This window comes from Leiobunum rupestre, chromosome 6 (assembly GCF_980474605.1).
Source record: "Leiobunum rupestre chromosome 6, qqLeiRupe1.1.hap1, whole genome shotgun sequence".
In the NCBI taxonomy this organism is placed as follows: Eukaryota; Metazoa; Arthropoda; class Arachnida; order Opiliones; family Sclerosomatidae; genus Leiobunum; species Leiobunum rupestre.
The window spans coordinates 6281878-6300482 of NC_143389.1; the positions used below are offsets into that span (position 1 = coordinate 6281878).

The 18605-nt window shown below is 34.5% G+C and overlaps 1 protein-coding gene across 1 annotated transcript; it reads right to left on the bottom strand.

Annotated features, from left to right (window-relative positions):
- Positions 1-2136: 2136 nt before the first annotated feature.
- Positions 2137-14527, bottom strand: LOC149939187 (O-acyltransferase like protein-like). The gene is made up of 7 exons (XM_090179031.1): positions 14372-14527; positions 13810-13889; positions 12373-12513; positions 10430-10550; positions 7966-8140; positions 3988-4130; positions 2137-2247 (listed from the first exon to the last, which is right to left on the bottom strand). The coding sequence occupies exons 1-7, from the start codon at positions 14525-14527 to the stop codon at positions 2137-2139; spliced, it is 927 nt and encodes a 308-aa protein (XP_090035157.1).
- Between the last annotated feature and the right edge of the window lie 4078 nt (positions 14528-18605).

Sequence of the window (18605 nt, forward strand, 5' to 3'; positions counted from 1 at the left end):
CTTTTCCGTTTGCCCTCTCCCTCCGGGAGCCCATGGTACCCTTTGAGAAAATATACACCCCAAAACTATCTTCGATGGAATATACAATGAATTACCAGAAAATACTCAAGTATACCGATTACACGCTCTTGGTATACATCCGATCTCTATTCGTCACAAAATTAATGGGGTCATTCCACGTGAAATCGAATCATGCAACCATGGTTCGGCCGATTCTAATGAAATTTCAAAAATGTAAACTAGGGACAAAATCATCCACAAATCTGCATTGTTAGCAGAAAATATCAAGTGGTTGTGAAAATTTGGCTATTTCATGATATGCCACTTTTTAAAAGTGGTCGAGAGTGGATTTTGGTACCCCAAACCAATAATGTATTGATTTATATCTAGGGAGAATGTCCATGAAGAGACGTTTATTAGCGTTTCTCTCAATCCACGCCGATTAAAATAGATCGAAAATTCCCGGTATTCCATTGGCTCGGTAATATTTACGTCACTCAACGTGATGGAATCAAACGCCGGTGACGTTTTGTCTAGCCCTCCGCATGCGACGGGGGAAAGGCTTCAACCTACCCCTCTTTAACGTTCCATTTCCTTCCACTTTTCACACTTTTAGTGACTAAATTGACGTTTATATTTGACTAAAACTAATATATATTTGGTTCATAAAAACAAACATTTCGGGTGGGGGTATGTGCCCTTTGCCCCACTCCCACTACACCATTATACCATTATAAGAAATAATCCTTATTTGCATCTTTTGACCAATTCTGTTAAACACTGCTGTTTATTTATCATAACTTAATTTCCAACTTCAGAAACCTAAAGTACTTTGACTTATACGATATGGTGATGTTATTATCGGGAACGCTTATATTAATGTTTTTTAAACAGTAAGGGTGTAATGCATTATCGACGTCAACGCAAAGTATATTATATTTAACGGCTTGGGGGTGTTATATTCGGAAAACCTCAAATTACTGTGTTTAAAACAATAGGATTGCCGCCGATTTTATATTTTTTTTACCGTTTTAATAACATTAATATTGTTTTCCAAAGAAAACGTTTAAATACTGTTTACCTAGCCATAACTTACTGTTTAAAAACATCAATGAAAAATATTTCTTAAAAACAGTAACAACTTGTAATTGATAAAGCACGGTGCTGTCATACGCAAAAAACAATTAGGTACTGTTTCATAAACAGCCGTGCCGCTGTAAAATTTACAGTTAGTTCCGAGAGTGTATTGGAAGTCTAATCCTGTTAAATATCATTTTATTTTAATTACGAAATATGGACGTCTTTTTTTTTCGCTGGGACGATAATTACGGAAAAATTGGTCGATTCATTGAGAATATTTACAGTGCGTGTTTCCTTTTCGGTGACAATCTTTACCGTTTTTTGGTTCAAAGCAAGTGTACGCTGGCGTCGTTGATTTCACTAATTGTTTAACGTTCTAGTCCTTGAAACGTCCTATCAAACGAAACGCACTACTTTTCAAATAATCCTAGATTCCGAAATGTCTAAGACACTTAAGGGTTCTACCAACCAGATAGTCGAAACACTGAGACGTTCTGCATAACGAATCGTCGTCGACGCCAAAGTGGTCTAGATACTGGGAGATTTAACAAATCGAACAGTCCTAGACACCAACTTCTCCTTGCTTTATAATTCTAGAAATCGAACAGCCCTAGACACCAAATCGTACCAGTAACTAAATCACATTAGCCTAGAATTGTTCTCAAAACTAATAGCTCCTATACACCTAAACATTCTTGTAAACTAGTGTCCAAGACAATGAGAAGTTCCTGTAACCAAAATGATCATAGATACAAAATCGAAATTTAGTTTCGTAAATTAGCATTTGCGATTTTTATCTCATAAACCTTAATGGACAAAACTTATTTTGATCACTGTGACATAAACTCTCAGAAATTGACCACACAATGTTTGTTCTGAGAAACATTGGCTTTATTTCTATAGAACAAGGTAAATCAACAACAAAATTTATCATCTTCATATTAAAATGAACAATACTATTTCAAACATTTTATTTCAAAAATTAATTAATGTACACAAACTTTAGCTCATTTATAAAAATTTATTTTTCAAAGTTAATTTAAAGTTATAATTATTTCATCGATGTGTTAAATATTTTTCGATTTTCGTGAATGGAACTTCAAATATGAGGGCTGCCAGCAAAGATACGCCAAATGATAAAATGGTTAATCCCAGGAAAACGAGCGTCTTGAAAAATGAATAAAATATTTCAATGATTTTCTTTTCTTATTACTTTCTAATTTTATATTTCCATTGTAAAGAGCAATTGACAAATTGCTTAGAGGAAAACAATCATTTATAGGGAATCCCTCAGATGTTTGTTTTGAATGATTTTTTTCTAACAAATTGAGTCAATTTGTTGTTGTTGTTGTTGGTAAGCGAATCAATACATTAATGATTTTGTTTATTTCTACCATGAATATTGAACTGCATAAGGACGTCTGACCTTAATCGCGTAGATCGATGGGGCGTCGTTTTATAACTTAGGTCACGTCCCTTAGTGAAAACATTCCTTTATTCATTTATTCCACAGATTTCCAAACGCACCTTGGCGATTGTTAGAATACCGGTAAAAATATTAGCAACCAATATCTTTTTTTACGATTATCTGATTTTGTAAAAGTACAGATATTTATCATAGCTATTAAAAGCGCCAGACCTATTGATTTCGTAAAGCAGCGTTCAGACTATGTGAAAATATTACGTTAGTATCGGTCGTGTCGTTTCGGTTATGTTGGTCGCGTCGGTTCGTTCATTTCACTGTTCAGAAAGGAACCAACCTTGCACGGAGATTAACATAAAAAGTGATTGTGCATCCAATCAGAGCTCAGTAATAACGGCGGAAAAGTTGAAATAATTTTTATCCACCTCTGATTGGTTTTAGTATTTCGATGGTTCTAAAGGTCGCCACTACCTAGAGTCAGCGCCGATGAGGCATAAGGCTATATGCCTGCTATGAACTTTTTGAGCGGAACGAAATGAAAAAATGTAAACGACACGCGCGAAAATTTAAAGTCTCTGTTGAGAAGTCTGAACGGTGTAAGAAATCGAAAGAACCGACACGATCGACGCAAACGTAATATTTTCACATAGTCTGAACGCAGCTTAAGACGCAGAGAGGCCACGCCCCTCCTAGATCCAGATGGGAAATAGCGCAAAGATGATCTAGTTTGATATTCATGAGATAAATCATATTTTAGTTTCAACCAAACCTCTATTTATCGTTATTTTTTTAACGAAATTAAGATATTTTAGAGCAAAACAATATTTTATCTTTAATAAATATTTAGAGTACCCTATATATGAGCAGTCCATTGCAATTTATAGTGAAATTCTTCACCAATTATTGCATGGCGGTCGCTATTCAGCAGACATCTTTCACGCTCGGGCTTCCGTTGAATTCCAACGTTAAGATAATTATATAAGATTTCCATGTTAAGCCAGAGTTCCTACACAGTACTTATGAGCCTCAACTGGTCTACTGTTGGAATCTCTGGCTAAAATTTTTACATTTGATATTTTATCTTTAACCTACCACATTTTACTGCACAAATTAATTTGAATTCGTAAAATAAGTAGGTTTGTCCAATACACAAATTCTGTATAGTTTGTAAGTATTTGCAATAAGAACTTAATCGAAATATCAACTGCTAAGAAGCGCTGCGAATTGATTTAAACGTAATAAGCGCTAGTTACCCTAGCTTCTGTTAATGATTTGAATTTAGGATTTTAGCCAAATATTTTAAGTCATATCCATTTAAAATGTTTTTTGCTGTTACTGTGAAAAACAACATTTGCTATTAAGCAAAAGACTGCTTAAACCAGGCTACAATAATATAAATTAGAAACAGACTGTGTTACGTAACATGAAAACTTTAAAAAAAGAGTTTAACTCATATCCGCAATGTGAATGGTTAGCGTTCTTACTATTGTTTGATTCGTCAAATGAAATGGGCTGTGGCGAGTACGGAAGTAATATTCCATGATCACAGGATGAGTTAAAAACGCGCAGAATGTTAAACGACTCAGTGGAGCCCACATTTTCCACGATAAAAAACTGTTGACAATACCTGTATTGAAATTAAAAGGTTTAATAAGTAATTTTTGTTTTAAAATAACGTTGTAGGATATAGGAATTAATTATTCTCAAGCGCTTAAATGTTTTGCCTGCGATGACTGTTTTATTAGGATCGGGGCTGTTTAGGGCTCGGTGTCGGTAAACTTTTAACCGTAACTAAGACACAAACGAATTTTTTCGAAAAATATTTCTTTGAATAAAAATGTTGTTAATATTTTTCGATCAATTTTATTCGTATAATTTGATTAATACGTATACTTTTTTAAATAAAGTTATCTTTTGATGTAATTATTAGCAAATATGTTCAATAGTTTTTTTCTTAGTTCAACTATTATCCAATAATCTAAAATTCACCTAAGGTTTTTTTTTTCAACCAAAAAATTAAATTATTCTATCACTTTTTGGCCAAAACTTAATTTGATTATTTTCCGTGAGTTTTTCTTTATTTATAGTTGGTAATATTTAAAAAATTCATATTTATCAATTACCGGAAAAAAAATCTTTAGACTTGGTTTCTTATCGTACTAAAAAACGATTTTTATAACTTATGCGCAAGGTAGTTGAAATAAATATTTCACGTTTAATTGTTGCGATTAACCATGGCTGAAACGTATGGGGCGCCAAACCGGAAAAACCTAAATAACATTTCTAGAAATATTTTAACACTTCTAGTATAGGAATATTTTCAAACTCTATCAATTTTGAGAATCCTATATATTTCTTTAGATATTTTAAAGCGTTTCCTAGTTATTTTAAGAGAGACGTTTCCTACATATTTTACGGACATAGAATATTTTTCGGCAAAACGCGGGACAGAAAGCAGCGCTTGTAGTTTCCAATTGGAGAGTTGAGTGTGAACACTGTAAAGGCGAACTATGATGGTACTTGTACCGTTGATGGGATGGTTCTTGTACCGTTAATGGGGTGGTTCTTGTACCGTTAATGGGGTGGTTCTTGTACCATTGATAGGATGGTTCTTGTACCGTTAATGGGATGGTTCTTGTACCGTTAATGGGGTGGTTCTTGTACCATTGATGGGATGGTACTTGTACCATTGATGGGATGGTTCTTGTACCGTTAATGGGATGGTTCTTGTACCGTTAATGGGGTGGTTCTTGTACCATTGATGGGATGGTACTTGTACCATTGATGGGATGGTACTTGTACCATTGATGGGATGGTATTTGTACCATTGATGGGATGGTTTTTGTAACGTTAATGGGATGGTTCTTGTACCATTGATGGGATGGTTCTTGTACCGTTAATGGGATGGTTCTTGTACCGTTAATGGGGTGGTTTTTGTACCGTTAATGGGGTGGTTTTTGTACCGTTAATGGGGTGGTTCTTGTACCATTGATGGGATGGTTCTTGTACCGTTAATGGATTGGTTCTTGTACCATTGATGGGATGGTACTTGTACCATTGATGGGATGGTTCTTGTACCGTTGATGGGATGGTTCTTGTACCATTGATGGGATGGTACTTGTACCATTGATGGGATGGTTCTTGTACCACTGATGGGATGGCTCTTGTACCGTTGATGGGATGGTTATTGTACCATTGATGGGATGGTTCTTGTACCGTTAATGGGATGGTACTTGTACCATTAATGGGATGGTACTTGTTACATTGCAGGGATGGTTCTTGTACCGTTGATGGAGAGGTACTTGTACTGTTGATGATAAGCCTCCACTGAAAGATCTAGTGTCCGAATCTGCATCCTTCAATAAGCGATCTGATTTACGGGTATCCTCTGGAAAACCTGGTCTCCTAATTCCTAATTGAACTCGGATGCTTGAGCTCTACGTGTTCTCGCCTCAAGAAAATTTATGGTCAACGGTACAAGTACCACTCCATCAACGGTACAAGTACCATCCCATCATAGCTAGCCTTTACAGTGTTCACACTCAACTCTCCGATTGGAAACTACAAGCGCTGCTTTCTCTCCCGCGTTTTGCCGAAAAATATATTATGTCCGTAAAATATGTAGGAAACGTCTCTCTTAAAATAACTAGGAAACTCTTTAAAATATATAGGATTTTTAAAATTGATAGGTAATTTTAAAATATTCCTAGAGTTTGAAAATATTCCTAGAATTGTTAAAATATTCCTAGAATTGTTAAAATATTCCTAGAAATGTTATTTAGTTTTTCCGGTTTGGCGCCCCATATATAAGCCAATAAATAATATAACAATAATAACCAGCGGCACTTTTTAGGAGTGTATACAGTAGCGTAACTAGGAACTCCGGGGCCCCCCTTGAAAAACGACTCGGGGCCCTTTTAAAAAGCATCAATTTCAATCATAAACGTTTGGGGGCCCCCTAGTTCTCGGGGGCCCCCCCGCGCCGCGAGGTCTGCGGGGGCGCTATTTACGCCACTGAGTGTATATCGTATAGCTTTGCTGTGTGCAACCGACACCTGTTTTCTTTGAAGGACTATGAAGAACTCCTTTCTACGTGTAACTTATTTGTCTACGACAACGTCTGCTACTGTTGACATTATCTATACGCACACTATGGAAGTTAAGCGTAGAAAAAATTAACTTGGGAGAAAATGAGTAAACTTGTAAGACTATAACTCCTATATTTATTCACCCTACACGTTTACTAGTCCTTACTTATGTTGTCTATTAAGGAAGTAAAATTTCCATAGCTTACTAAAAGGATATTATTTCAGAAGTGGAGAAAGAAACGTAATTAGCCTTTTCAGTTTACATAGAGCCACATAGTGGCAAATGCGAGAAGCTCATGAAATGCTGGATTTTCGTCTGCTAAGCAGACGATTTTTCCATAAAGCGTCTGCTTAGCAGACGAAAATCCAGCAGTTTATGAGCTTCTTGCATTTGCCACTACGTGGCTCTATGTAAACTGAAAAGGCTGATTATTGAAAGTGCGATACTTGTACCCGGGTGCTTGTAAGGACTGGTCACTCAATCGCGTTGTGGGGGCATTGAGGACCAAAAAAGCCCATCTCACTGAAACGTCGCCCCGTATTTTAGTAAACTGCGCAAACGACACAGGTTATATTGCGCTCTGGCCAGATGTCTGTAGACTTCCGCGTCCCAGATTAGAAAGGGAATTTTATGACCAACTTTATCCATTTTGTTAAAATAAAATGTATTTCACCGTTTTATTAGTCAGCATTGACACTTCAGTTTATTTCGTGATTTATCTATCCATCCTTTTCGGAATTAAGTGTAAGATACTAGCAGCACCAGATGAAAACATAGTTATATTATTTGCTAAACCATGGTTTTTATTATAAAAAATAGTTAAAGTAGTTCACTATTATCCATGGGTAGACTAATACGAGTTTTCCATTAGTGTTTTATTACATTTTAGTCGGGGTACATCACAACTGGAACAACAAATATGATTGATTAACGAAGAAATATGGTCTATATTTCCAGAAAAAAACAATTTGCTTTTTTTCGTTAAATATTTAATTCGTAAATATTTCGAAGAGTTATAATTTGATCTTATTTCTCTTAAAAAAAACAAGTGTGTACAAATTTATTTAAATAAAAGTTCATATCGGCTTCATGATAAAAAAATACATTCGGGGAAAGTAAGGCGGCGGTGAATTTATTGCGATCAAGATAATGTTTTTTTTTTCAAACTATATAATTAGTTGATAAACAAACTCGAGATTTTACCGTTAAATTATCTGGAAGTTTTCCGATTAATCATGGTTAACTGAATTTACCGGTTGAAACGATCAGAAAAATCCGAGCCCTAGGATTGTTGGTGGACGCTTTGTGAGATTCAACCTCAAGGGGTGCTTTCGAAGCTTTCTGAAATTTTGATTTTACCAACTAATACTTACCGCCATATCCGTTTAAGCAAGCGAATACTATCCAAGCTACAATTAACGCCCATAGGTTTCTCTGTATGCTGAAGCAAATTATTAATGCATTTTCACTCAAAGGTTGATCGTACATAACAAAAACAATGATGTAAAGCAAAGTCATAGACGAAATCCATCCAGCTGCGACTACTACCTGCAAGAAAAGCAAAGAATTACATCAGCTGTTTTAGTAAATTAAATGCATGATTCAATCTAAAAATTAAGATCCAACTGGAAAAAAGACACTTGCATATGAAATCCAATTCTGTTTGCATCAAATGCTTTTCATGAAATCAGAATAAAGTTGAAATTCATACATAATCATTGGATCAAATTTAACATATTTTCGATTTTTATTTTAGATCAAATTTTCAATCCGGATTTTTTCAATTTTGTATTTAATTTTTCAATAAAATTTGAGCACCATTTCCGTTTTGGTATGACGTAATAATTTAGGGAGCCAGGAGTTGCAAGCTAATCTCTTTCTAGTCCTTGTCACTTGAACTTAAAGCAGTTCCGGATATAAGGGTTGGTTTTCTAAGGAAAATTATAATTTCTGTGATTGTGGTTTTTAGGCCTAACGGCCATTCTTCCCCTTCAAAAAAATTAAAACAGTCCCAGGGAAACAAATGTGTCTGTAAAGTCAATCAAGAAACTAGTAGACAAACAAAAGGGTTTTGTTAAGTGATCTCACGTTGTCTAAGAAGTTGGAAGGGTAAAAGCTAAGAGACATTTTTCTAAAGGGTCCATCATAATACCACCATAAAGCTTAGAACGATAAAAATAATTTAGATCGAAGCCAATACATTATTCTTTGTACCAAGATATATTTATTTATTCCCAATCGCCTTCGTGTTCGTAAGATTCATCCCTTAAAAAAAAAACAAAGTTATGGTTCCTTGAAAGGTACGTCTTCCATCGTGATTGATGCAGAAAACTAACGAAATTTAAATAAAATGTCATCTTTTGGATTCGTTACGCCACGAGATTTCTCCAGACCAAGCCTTCTTATATTAATTCCACACTACTTCCCTGACGCACGTGTCCTTGCCACGTTATTCTTATTCCACCTCATTCGGATCCCACTGTATCTTTGCCTTTCTTTGAAATCCGTTTCTATACTAAACCTAATCTACATTTTTACATTTTCCTCCCCATTAAATTCTATTTCCACGCCAGTCCACTTACACGTACTTCTCATTCCTTTCATTTCCAGCCATATTCAAAATTAATTTATTTCCATGGATATCTAAATTCACGAATTGAGAAACTGACTTGAACATGACATTACAATTAGTATTGTCCTTAATATTTCCCCGGAGCTTAGACTCTTATTATTCTTAAAAAAGACCTTTTTTTAAGCATAGGTTTAATAAAAATTACACCCATTCATACAAAGCCAGATGATTGGCCAAGCAATCTAGCGGGGTTAACTTATTCGCGTTAATAGGAAAAATCGCCCAGGAAAACAAACATTTTAGGGAACGGTTCAACATAAGACTTGTCATCATCGATGTGGTCATTTGGCTCTCAATCTACTAGAAGTTTTTTTTTATTTATCTAACCTATCAAATCTGCCGGCTACTCTACCAAAATTAGATGGTATGAAAAACATAACTCAGCATATCCTTCAAGCTAATAAAAGAATTTCAGATGGACTAATTTAAGAAATAAGTAACCCTGTACTCTATCAATGTAACCTTCAGCAATCAAGAATAGTAGGGAATTGTTTTCTGGCGTGGTATGAAAACCTTGCCACCGGAATTGATGGCATTAAAAGTCGGTAGATGACTTGGGCCTAGGATGGTGCCTAACTGATTATTATTATCATTATTATAATATTATAACTATATTCCCATAGAAAATATTTAATGAGACCTATTTTGGACACGGATCAAAGAATTTATAGACCGTTAATTAAAAAATGTTATAGTATTTGTACATTTTGAAAATTTCTGCCAGTTGTCGAAATACGTATTCCAAACTAAAATTTTAAAGGCGTTTTTCGTCACGAAGGTAAGTTACGTCAATAATCCTTCTTTACTTTGGGTCAAAGTTTAACTTTTATTAAAACAATTCCATCATGTTTTTAAGGATATCAGAGCAAATATTCAAATTTCTATCTCGCTTACACTAATGCACTTTGATAAGCCACGGATAGCTTGGCCGACGTTATTGACTGTACTTAAAAAAGGATATACAAATCAAGCATCAACGTAAGAGGCAAGCTACAACGACCAGAACCAATCCAACAGTTACAAGCTCTAGGCTCTCACTCGCGGCGAAAAGAAGTACACAAGAAAAGCGATGTAAATTCGATTTTTCAGACGTGTTAAACCAATTAACTGGTTTTTTAAAAAGGTTCAAACATTCACTTTAATTATTTTAAGACTTACAAACATGAATATATTGTTCGTTTATTTAAAAAATATATAGTACTTACAGGATGTAATTTTAAAATATTTGCATATCGATAATGCATATATCCTAATAGGTATCCCATAATATACGGTCCAATCCTATTGTATGGCTTGAAGTAAATTATATTCCCGTAGTCTGCGTTTCTGACAAAAAAAACATGAAGTTATTGTGTATTTCTATACTTTTTTTAAAAATCCGATTTCGATCAAGTGACAACCACATTTGGATAGCAAACAAATCAGTGGAACATTTGAAATAACACAAGACTTTTACTTCTAAATAAAAAAAAACAATTATATTTCAAACTTACAGGTAACAAAGAGTCACGATCTCTAAAGCTCCTTTTTTTAACATGAATAAAAACTATATTTTCATTTGAATAATTTAACTCCAGTTGTAATTCCTCTATTACAAAAATTCTTTAACCGTCATTTACATATTATGCCATGGACAGCAATGCCTTTTATCAATATATTATTAAAAACTAATCGTAGTTTACCAATTACGTAACGCAGTAAGGGGCACAAGGGTTTATGCAAGCGTTACAGGGGGAAGAATGAGGATTTTTCCAATGTGACGTAATATATCGTCATTAAATATAGGAATCTAACGAGATTAAATATTTTAAGGACTTGCAAATCAATACTTCTTTTTCTCATTAGTTTTCCTAATGTAAAACAATAAATAAATAAGCTTCATTTTTAAAGAAATTTTAATAATTTTAAAGTCTACCTGCACCCAAAAATTAAAATATAATATTTTATCAGATTATGTATAGTTGTCAACACTGCCAAAATTTAATATTGATATATTAATTATTTTATAAGTTATTCCAAATAGCAAATGTGAATATTAGCAGACAAACTTCCGCTTCAATTGATCCAAAAACACGAAATCTCGAATGTATGAGGTAGAAAAAGCCAACAAAATAAATTTTACTCAAACCGCCAAATGGCAACGTTTGGCTACACCCTAGAAATTAAAAATCCTAATTTCCAGTATAATTATATAACTTAAGTTATGTCGCGTTGTACGATGAAAAGATACTAAACATTAAGAAATAGAGGGCTCTGATTATAGTATCATGGTTTTAAATACCAGGGAATAATTATTTCACGGTTGGCGCTGCTGTAGCCTAAATGAGTTCATTAGCGAAACGAATTAAATCTTATTTACATTTGAGCCTGCCAAATTAACTAGCATCTGTGACCTCAGTGATGCTATAAATTAATTCATGCGCACTTTTAAAAACGGAATTAATTTCTATAGAATGTGCTTTAAGGAGATGCAGGGGGGAAAATAGGAGACAGTGCAGGTAGACTTTAAGGTTAAGAGTTCTATTAAAATTGATGCGAGGTTTAGGTTTTGTTGCGTAATTTAGAATAATTTTGAAATTGCTATTTAAAATGGGGTGTCAAAAACGAATGATTTTGTGTTACATCATTTGTGAAAAAATGTTTTTGAGAATGAAGGAGATAAGAGTCCGCCTGATTTTAGATAAGTAGACATGAGTCATTAAGCGGTTAAATTTAAAACAAAGCATTACATACTAGTGACGTTGTCAGAAACTCGTTAGATCTGGTAAAATAAAAGGACTTGGTGTTGAGAAGGCGTCACAATTAAGTTCAATCAAAACTGCGACCAAAGGAACACGGTGGCCTTACCTCGTCTACATCACTGTGGTTAAATGTGAAACCCTGATTTTGGTAATATTCCACATATAATATTACCCTAGCAGCATACCAAACAAAATCTGGGTACCGACATCGGCAATGCTAAGTTATTGACGATAAACTGTTTTTATTCACTTCCCACTAAAAACCGATAGCAGTGATGCCGCGTTAGTTCAAAAGGACAGAGCGAAACAAAGTAATTTCAATCCTCTGCCATTTGTTCATTTCTGTCTTAATTTTTATTTTGCAGGTGATTTTACGATTCTATGCTTGTATTTGACTCTTGACTTACCTGGACCATTTAAACAAAGCGTCAAGAGGAACTTCAACTCCTTCTAAAAGTCGGTATTTGGTAAGTAAGAACCACCTTGAAGTTGAAGACAGAACAATCAACCCAATTAGAATTAAAACCCCAATGTGTCTTTTAGATTTCCTACACAAAAAATAGAAAATTGAATTTTGATTATTGACTTAAAACATCGTTTCCGATTAAGTAAAGCGGCTGTCACGTGACAAAACCTAGTAAACGTTATTTTTAAAATCCTAGAAGATTAAGTGTTTTGATTTCATTTATTCTTATCGTTATGTAAGCGGTAATTACTGTTATATCTCATCGACGAAAGATTTTCGGGTGGAAATTATTTAGGAGAGTGCACAATTCGCATTGGTACTTGAAAAATATACCAACTAAAAATTTTGAAAATTACTAGGTTTTGCTTTGGAACAGACGAAAAATGGCAGGAGGATGGGATAGATCGCTTATCATTGTTCTGTTAAGGAACCAAAGCTATGAATTATTTTATGGTTCACTGGTTTTTATAAAATGATTAGATTTGTAATCATTGATTTTAAATCTATTTGTTATTTGATAATTTAAAGGTCTATGGTGTTATTGTTTAGGCAAGGTATTGGTTTCCTGATTTAGGTTTTGTGGCTTTTTCCAATCTCGTTGTGGAATTAAAACTGTTTCTTGAAAATCGCCTTAAATCTGCTACAATTTTTTAATTTTTCGTGTAAAAGCAGATTTAAAAATATTTAACTAGGATTTATTTGCGATTTAGATCTCCATGTTATAAAGTGTCCCGTAATAACCTTCCTGTCTGATTGGCAAATTCGTTTTTATTGTATATTTATCTTCATCTTTACGTTATTGCTTATTTCAAAAAAGAGGTTTCAAGGAATTTAATTAGTTGATCTCTGTTTTAAGGATTGTCTGCGTTTGCATCGCCCTCGTTATATTATATGTTAAAATACAATCTTCTAGCCTCATCTTAAGATGTTAACTGATCTGCTTCTTGATTTCAAAATGCACTAGTCAAACAGCTGAGGGATACAGATTAGTTTATTCTGATAGTATTTCCTTAAACAAACTATTTTGTTGTATTTTTTCTCAAAACGTCACGAGAAGTAAACATATATATTGGATAAAAACAGTTTATAAACTAACTAACTAATAATGCGCTTCATCTGATTTTGATACGGCTGAAAAATTATAGGAGTTATCAGACAAACAGGTAACCTCTCTCGGTTGTAAGCATTTTACGTGTAAAACTACCGGTCACTGACAGAAAATAGGTATTTCTAGGTTAAGTAGATGCTATGTTTTATTTCCGACGTGGAATATTTTAATATAATTTACTTGAAAAAGATCTAGTATGCAAATAAAGCTTTTTTTAATTTTTTTAGGTTTATCGAAACATGTCTGTAATTGGTCCAATTAGGTACTCGCCTTTTAAGAACGTAGAAAAATAGCGGACTGACAAGAAAGAACTGCATGTCATTTGATAAATACCACGATACTCCAAGACACTGCAAATATCATAAAAATATTAGTGCGAAAATAGTTTGTCAAATCAATGTTTAAAGATTATATGAATTAGGCTGTTGTATAAATGTCGTACTAGATTTGAATAGAGAAAAATCTACAACTCTAAAAGCTAATTAAATAAAACTTGTTTATTTAAGTACAGTCCCCAACATCTCAATTTTCCCATTCAGCCTATGTGCCAGCACGATTATGTGTTCTCGATGGTTAAATGTCCGCCACGTCTGCGCCCAACACTTCAATGCGCTTACCACGTTCATGCGCCCAACAGTTCCAGGTGCTTACAAGGTCAATGTTCCCAACCCGATGACAAATTTCAAACGGTGGTTTGTGGCCCTTGTTTGACAATAATGTTTAACGATAACGTTTTCTCGACTGACGGATGCCCACATAGTTTTTAGAAACAGTTGTTCTTTTTAAATTGAGAAAATTATTTGACGGAAAATACAAATAAAATAATTTTTACCAACTCATCAACATGAAAGAAATTGTTGATAAATAAGAGATTTCTCCACCAGTGTTTCGAACAATTATCTCCAATGCCTTGGCTATAGTCCCAATATGGCCCATCGCCAATAACGTTGAATAAAGTAGTTAGGAAAAATATTGACACGGCGTACATTGGTGTTATCCTAAAAAGAAAAGTATAGTACTTTAATAATTTGGCTTCAAGCTCTGAACTCAGGAATTTCTCGTGAGAGAGTGAGGTATCAGGGTAGCTTTTCTTTGAAATTATTAGTTTTTACCGAAAACTTTTGGGAAACAAAGCTTTGTTAGTAAGAGTGCAGAACTTGAGATATATTTGCAATCGGTAGGTGAACATAATTTGGTTTTCGTCAATAAAGCCTAATCCCCCCCCCCAAGGAATAACGTTTTAAAATACGTCAAGGGTTTTTTTAACTGATAATAAGATACGTCTAGCTTCATATGCTTTGCAATTTTATCCCTGATAAAGTAAAAAGGTTTAAAACTTTTAGTACGTTTTATTTCTGATAATTGTGTGTTTTTGTGATAAAATCAGCAGGTAAACTGAAAATAATTTGCAATTTCGCAAATAGGTATTGACATATTAAAAACCTAGGCTAATAGCCAAGGCACCACCCTAGGCTCAAGTCATCTAGTGACTTTTATTGCCCTTCAATTCAGGTAGCTGGGTTAAAATGCGTAGGAGGGTGGAGGCAAGCCCTTCATGCCAACAGCTCTCTACACTTGGTACTCTCGTTAAGCTCAACAGGCTTTTATGGAAGGGGAAACCAAATAACTTAAGAGAAAACTCTTTTAACCTGCGTGGAAAAAACTTGCAAACACAACGTTAAAGGAGTAGCTAAAAGTTTTCACCCAGTGCCACAAGGTGCGATTGAACTTGGCTAGTCCTGCTGCGAGATGAAAGTGCTAACCACTCCACCACAACACTTAAACGTTACAAAATTTCTTGTTTTAATAGTTGCATCGCAGATTAAATTAAGTATTATTTATTTCAAAAAAGCAGTGAAGTTTTTATTCATTAAGAAATATTGAAATTCCAAATAGGACTGATACCAACCTCATATATCTGTGAACCAACATATATTTGAACCAGTTTTTCTTGGTGGTGCTTTTGATGTCTTTAAAAGTAAAGAAAGCTAAGAGAAATCCACTGAATAAAAAACCAAAATTAAAGATCAGAAGATCGTATTATCAGAAGAATACAATATGATAAATAAGTATCCACCTAGATCATATCATAGTTCGAAATACATAGCGGTTTAAAACTTAATTTTCTTTTGTATAAGAAATATAAATCCATTCTTTGAAAGATCGTACTTTTAATACATGACTAAGATCGCGAAATACGCCTTCATGACCTTAACAGGTTTCTTGTACCGCTACGAAAAGATTGCAATTTTAATTTTATGTCAGTAACGAAAGTTTTACTTAATGTCGAAGTTTGTATCACACATCCAATTTGAATATAAATCAATTTGGATCTAATACGTTTGAGCAATTGAAAGTTGATTTGAAGTATTGTAATTGTATCAACTGTAATACATTTTGAATTGCAAATTTCATGAAACTAGAATTTGGACCTGCCCAATTTTCAGAATTTTTGAAAACCAATCGTAAGGGTAAAAGAACTGTCTTCCTAAAATAATAACGTGGGTAATAAAATTAAGGTAGATATTTAAAATCTATTAAAGGTCCGTTAGATAGGAAAAAATAAACTCCTGATCTGTATTAGGATATTTTTCACTGACAATCATTAAAATAACATGAGGCGTATGAACATTTGGGTAGTACCAGCTTGTTATTTTTCATGACCTATTATTTCAGTGACAAAATGTACGATTTAGACCATATCAACTGCATTGGAGGTTTTCGAGTATGCTCTACAACTTACTCATTGAAACTTTTCGTCTACCACCTAGCGTTTAAAAACTACAAATTCTAAAACCGTGAAAAATTCCACGATTTTTCTGAAATTCACAAATAACGATCTCCACCGAATGAATACATACTGAAAATTTCACATTTCTACAAGGTATGCTTTTTGAGAAAAATGCCTGGGCCGATCAAATGAAGACACCCTGTATAGTACGGGGATACAATTCCTAAAAATGTTTAAGTAATTTATGTCATTTCGATAGGGAATTCATTATTTTGTTTTTTTTTTAAGAAAATTAAAACAAGTAATATTTTAGAAATAAGACAAATGTTTACTGGTATTTGGTAGACCAAGCTTTTAATGATACGGTTGTTGTGCATACTTGAATATTTAAAAAAACTGATTGATTATAAGAAAGGTTTACAATTCAGAAGGAAAAAAACATGAATAATTCCACTTGCGATAGCGGATTAAAATTTATATTTTAGATATAAACATATTTCGTAGAAATGACAAAAGCAGTTTCGGGAGGTGAATACTTCTCTATGTGAAAAAAGATTTTATATTAAATGTAAATACCTCAAAAGGAAAAATGAGTCCACAGCATAATACGCACTATTTATTATTTGATAGAACTTATCCGGATACAATTCGTAAAGGTACATTCCGTTATCTATAGGGATATAATTTCTGAATAAAATGTGTCCAGAGACCACAGAACAAACGAACAGAGCATTAGAGATTTATTGAATCTAGCATCGTCCAGATTGTCTACAGACAATCAAGGACAAACGACAAATCATTGAAGATAATTATACACTAAAGGCGACTAGATTTGTTTAGCCACAACTGAGAACAACTAACATTGCACTAAAGATTTTTAAATTTAAATGTCTTCTATAGCTGTCCAAGGACCACCGAGGACAATCGATATAAAATTAAAGACTACTGGGTTCTAGTGGCGTCTAGATTTGTCCAGAAACCACCAAGAGCAATCGTTATATTACAAAAGATTATTGGGCTTTAATGCCTTTTAGATTTGTCCCGAGACAACAAACAAAACTCGAGAGAACAAACAGATTATTGCGCTTTAGTACCTTTTAGATTTGTTGAGAGACAGCCGAGGACCATCAACACAACATTGGTGATTATTGGGTGTCAATATTTTCTAGATTTGTCCAGAGACAACCGAGGAAAATCGACCTAACATAAGTGATTATTGGGCTTTAATGTCATTTAGATTTGTCCAGAGACAGCCGAGGACAATCAACTCAACATTAGTGATTATTGGGTTTCAATATTTTCTAAATTTGTCCAGAGACAACCGAGGACAATCGACACAACATAAGTGATTATTGGGTTTCAATACTTTCTTGATCTGTTCAGAAACAACCACGAATAATTAATTTCTGCCTAAATTAAGATACTTTCACGGGTTTGGGTCCGAATGCGCAGTTTCCATATTAACGGCTACCATTTGCGCAGTTCCCACGTGCACGGCTTCCGTTTGCGCACTTTCTCACTTGCTTTTCCTATTTGCGCAGTGGCCAATTGCGCAACTGTGCATTTGTGCAGATCCTCAATAACGCAGTTTCTCATTTGCGCAAATTTTCGCATTTCCGCAGTTTTTCATTTGCGCAGTTCACCCTTTGCGCAGATAAACAACAGCACAGTTTTTCCCCATTAGCGTGGGTTTCCATATGCGCGACTTCTCACGCCGTAAATATTGTATACTAAGCGATGACGTAAATATTGGATATTAAACCATTTTTTGTTGAAGAAGGATTGTTTTTGGGGTTTTTTTTTAAATAAATTACCTTGTTTAGCATCCACCTGAGCTGCTAGCGTACGATTAAGGTCCTGTCGCGCGGTAAATAGCAATGATTTTCATGTGTTCTTCAGGTAAAATATCGTTCGTCGAATAACTATCTTGGGCATATATTTCTAGTCGAACCGCGAAAGGTAGGTTCTCGGTCGTTCGACTAAGATAAATAAATGGTATCTAATAGCTTAAGCCTGCGGCAGTCAGCTTACCCTGCATAGCCTAAGCTCGCGCGGCCCCCTAATATAACATCAACTCAACCGGAACTATAGCCTGTGCTACGCTGGAAATGTTAGATTATCTTAAGAATCATACGCTATGTATTGGCGCCTGATGGCGCCGCGCACTCACTTCGCTCGAGCGCTGGATGTGCGCGGCGCCACCCCAACCCCATTCTTGCTATCACGGTGGGCCGTCTACAACGCGACCTAGAGGACAGTACCTAGCCATAACGAACAAAATATTGTCCAACTTATTATTAACCTAACGTATCGTAAAAAGGGAGTATATAATAAA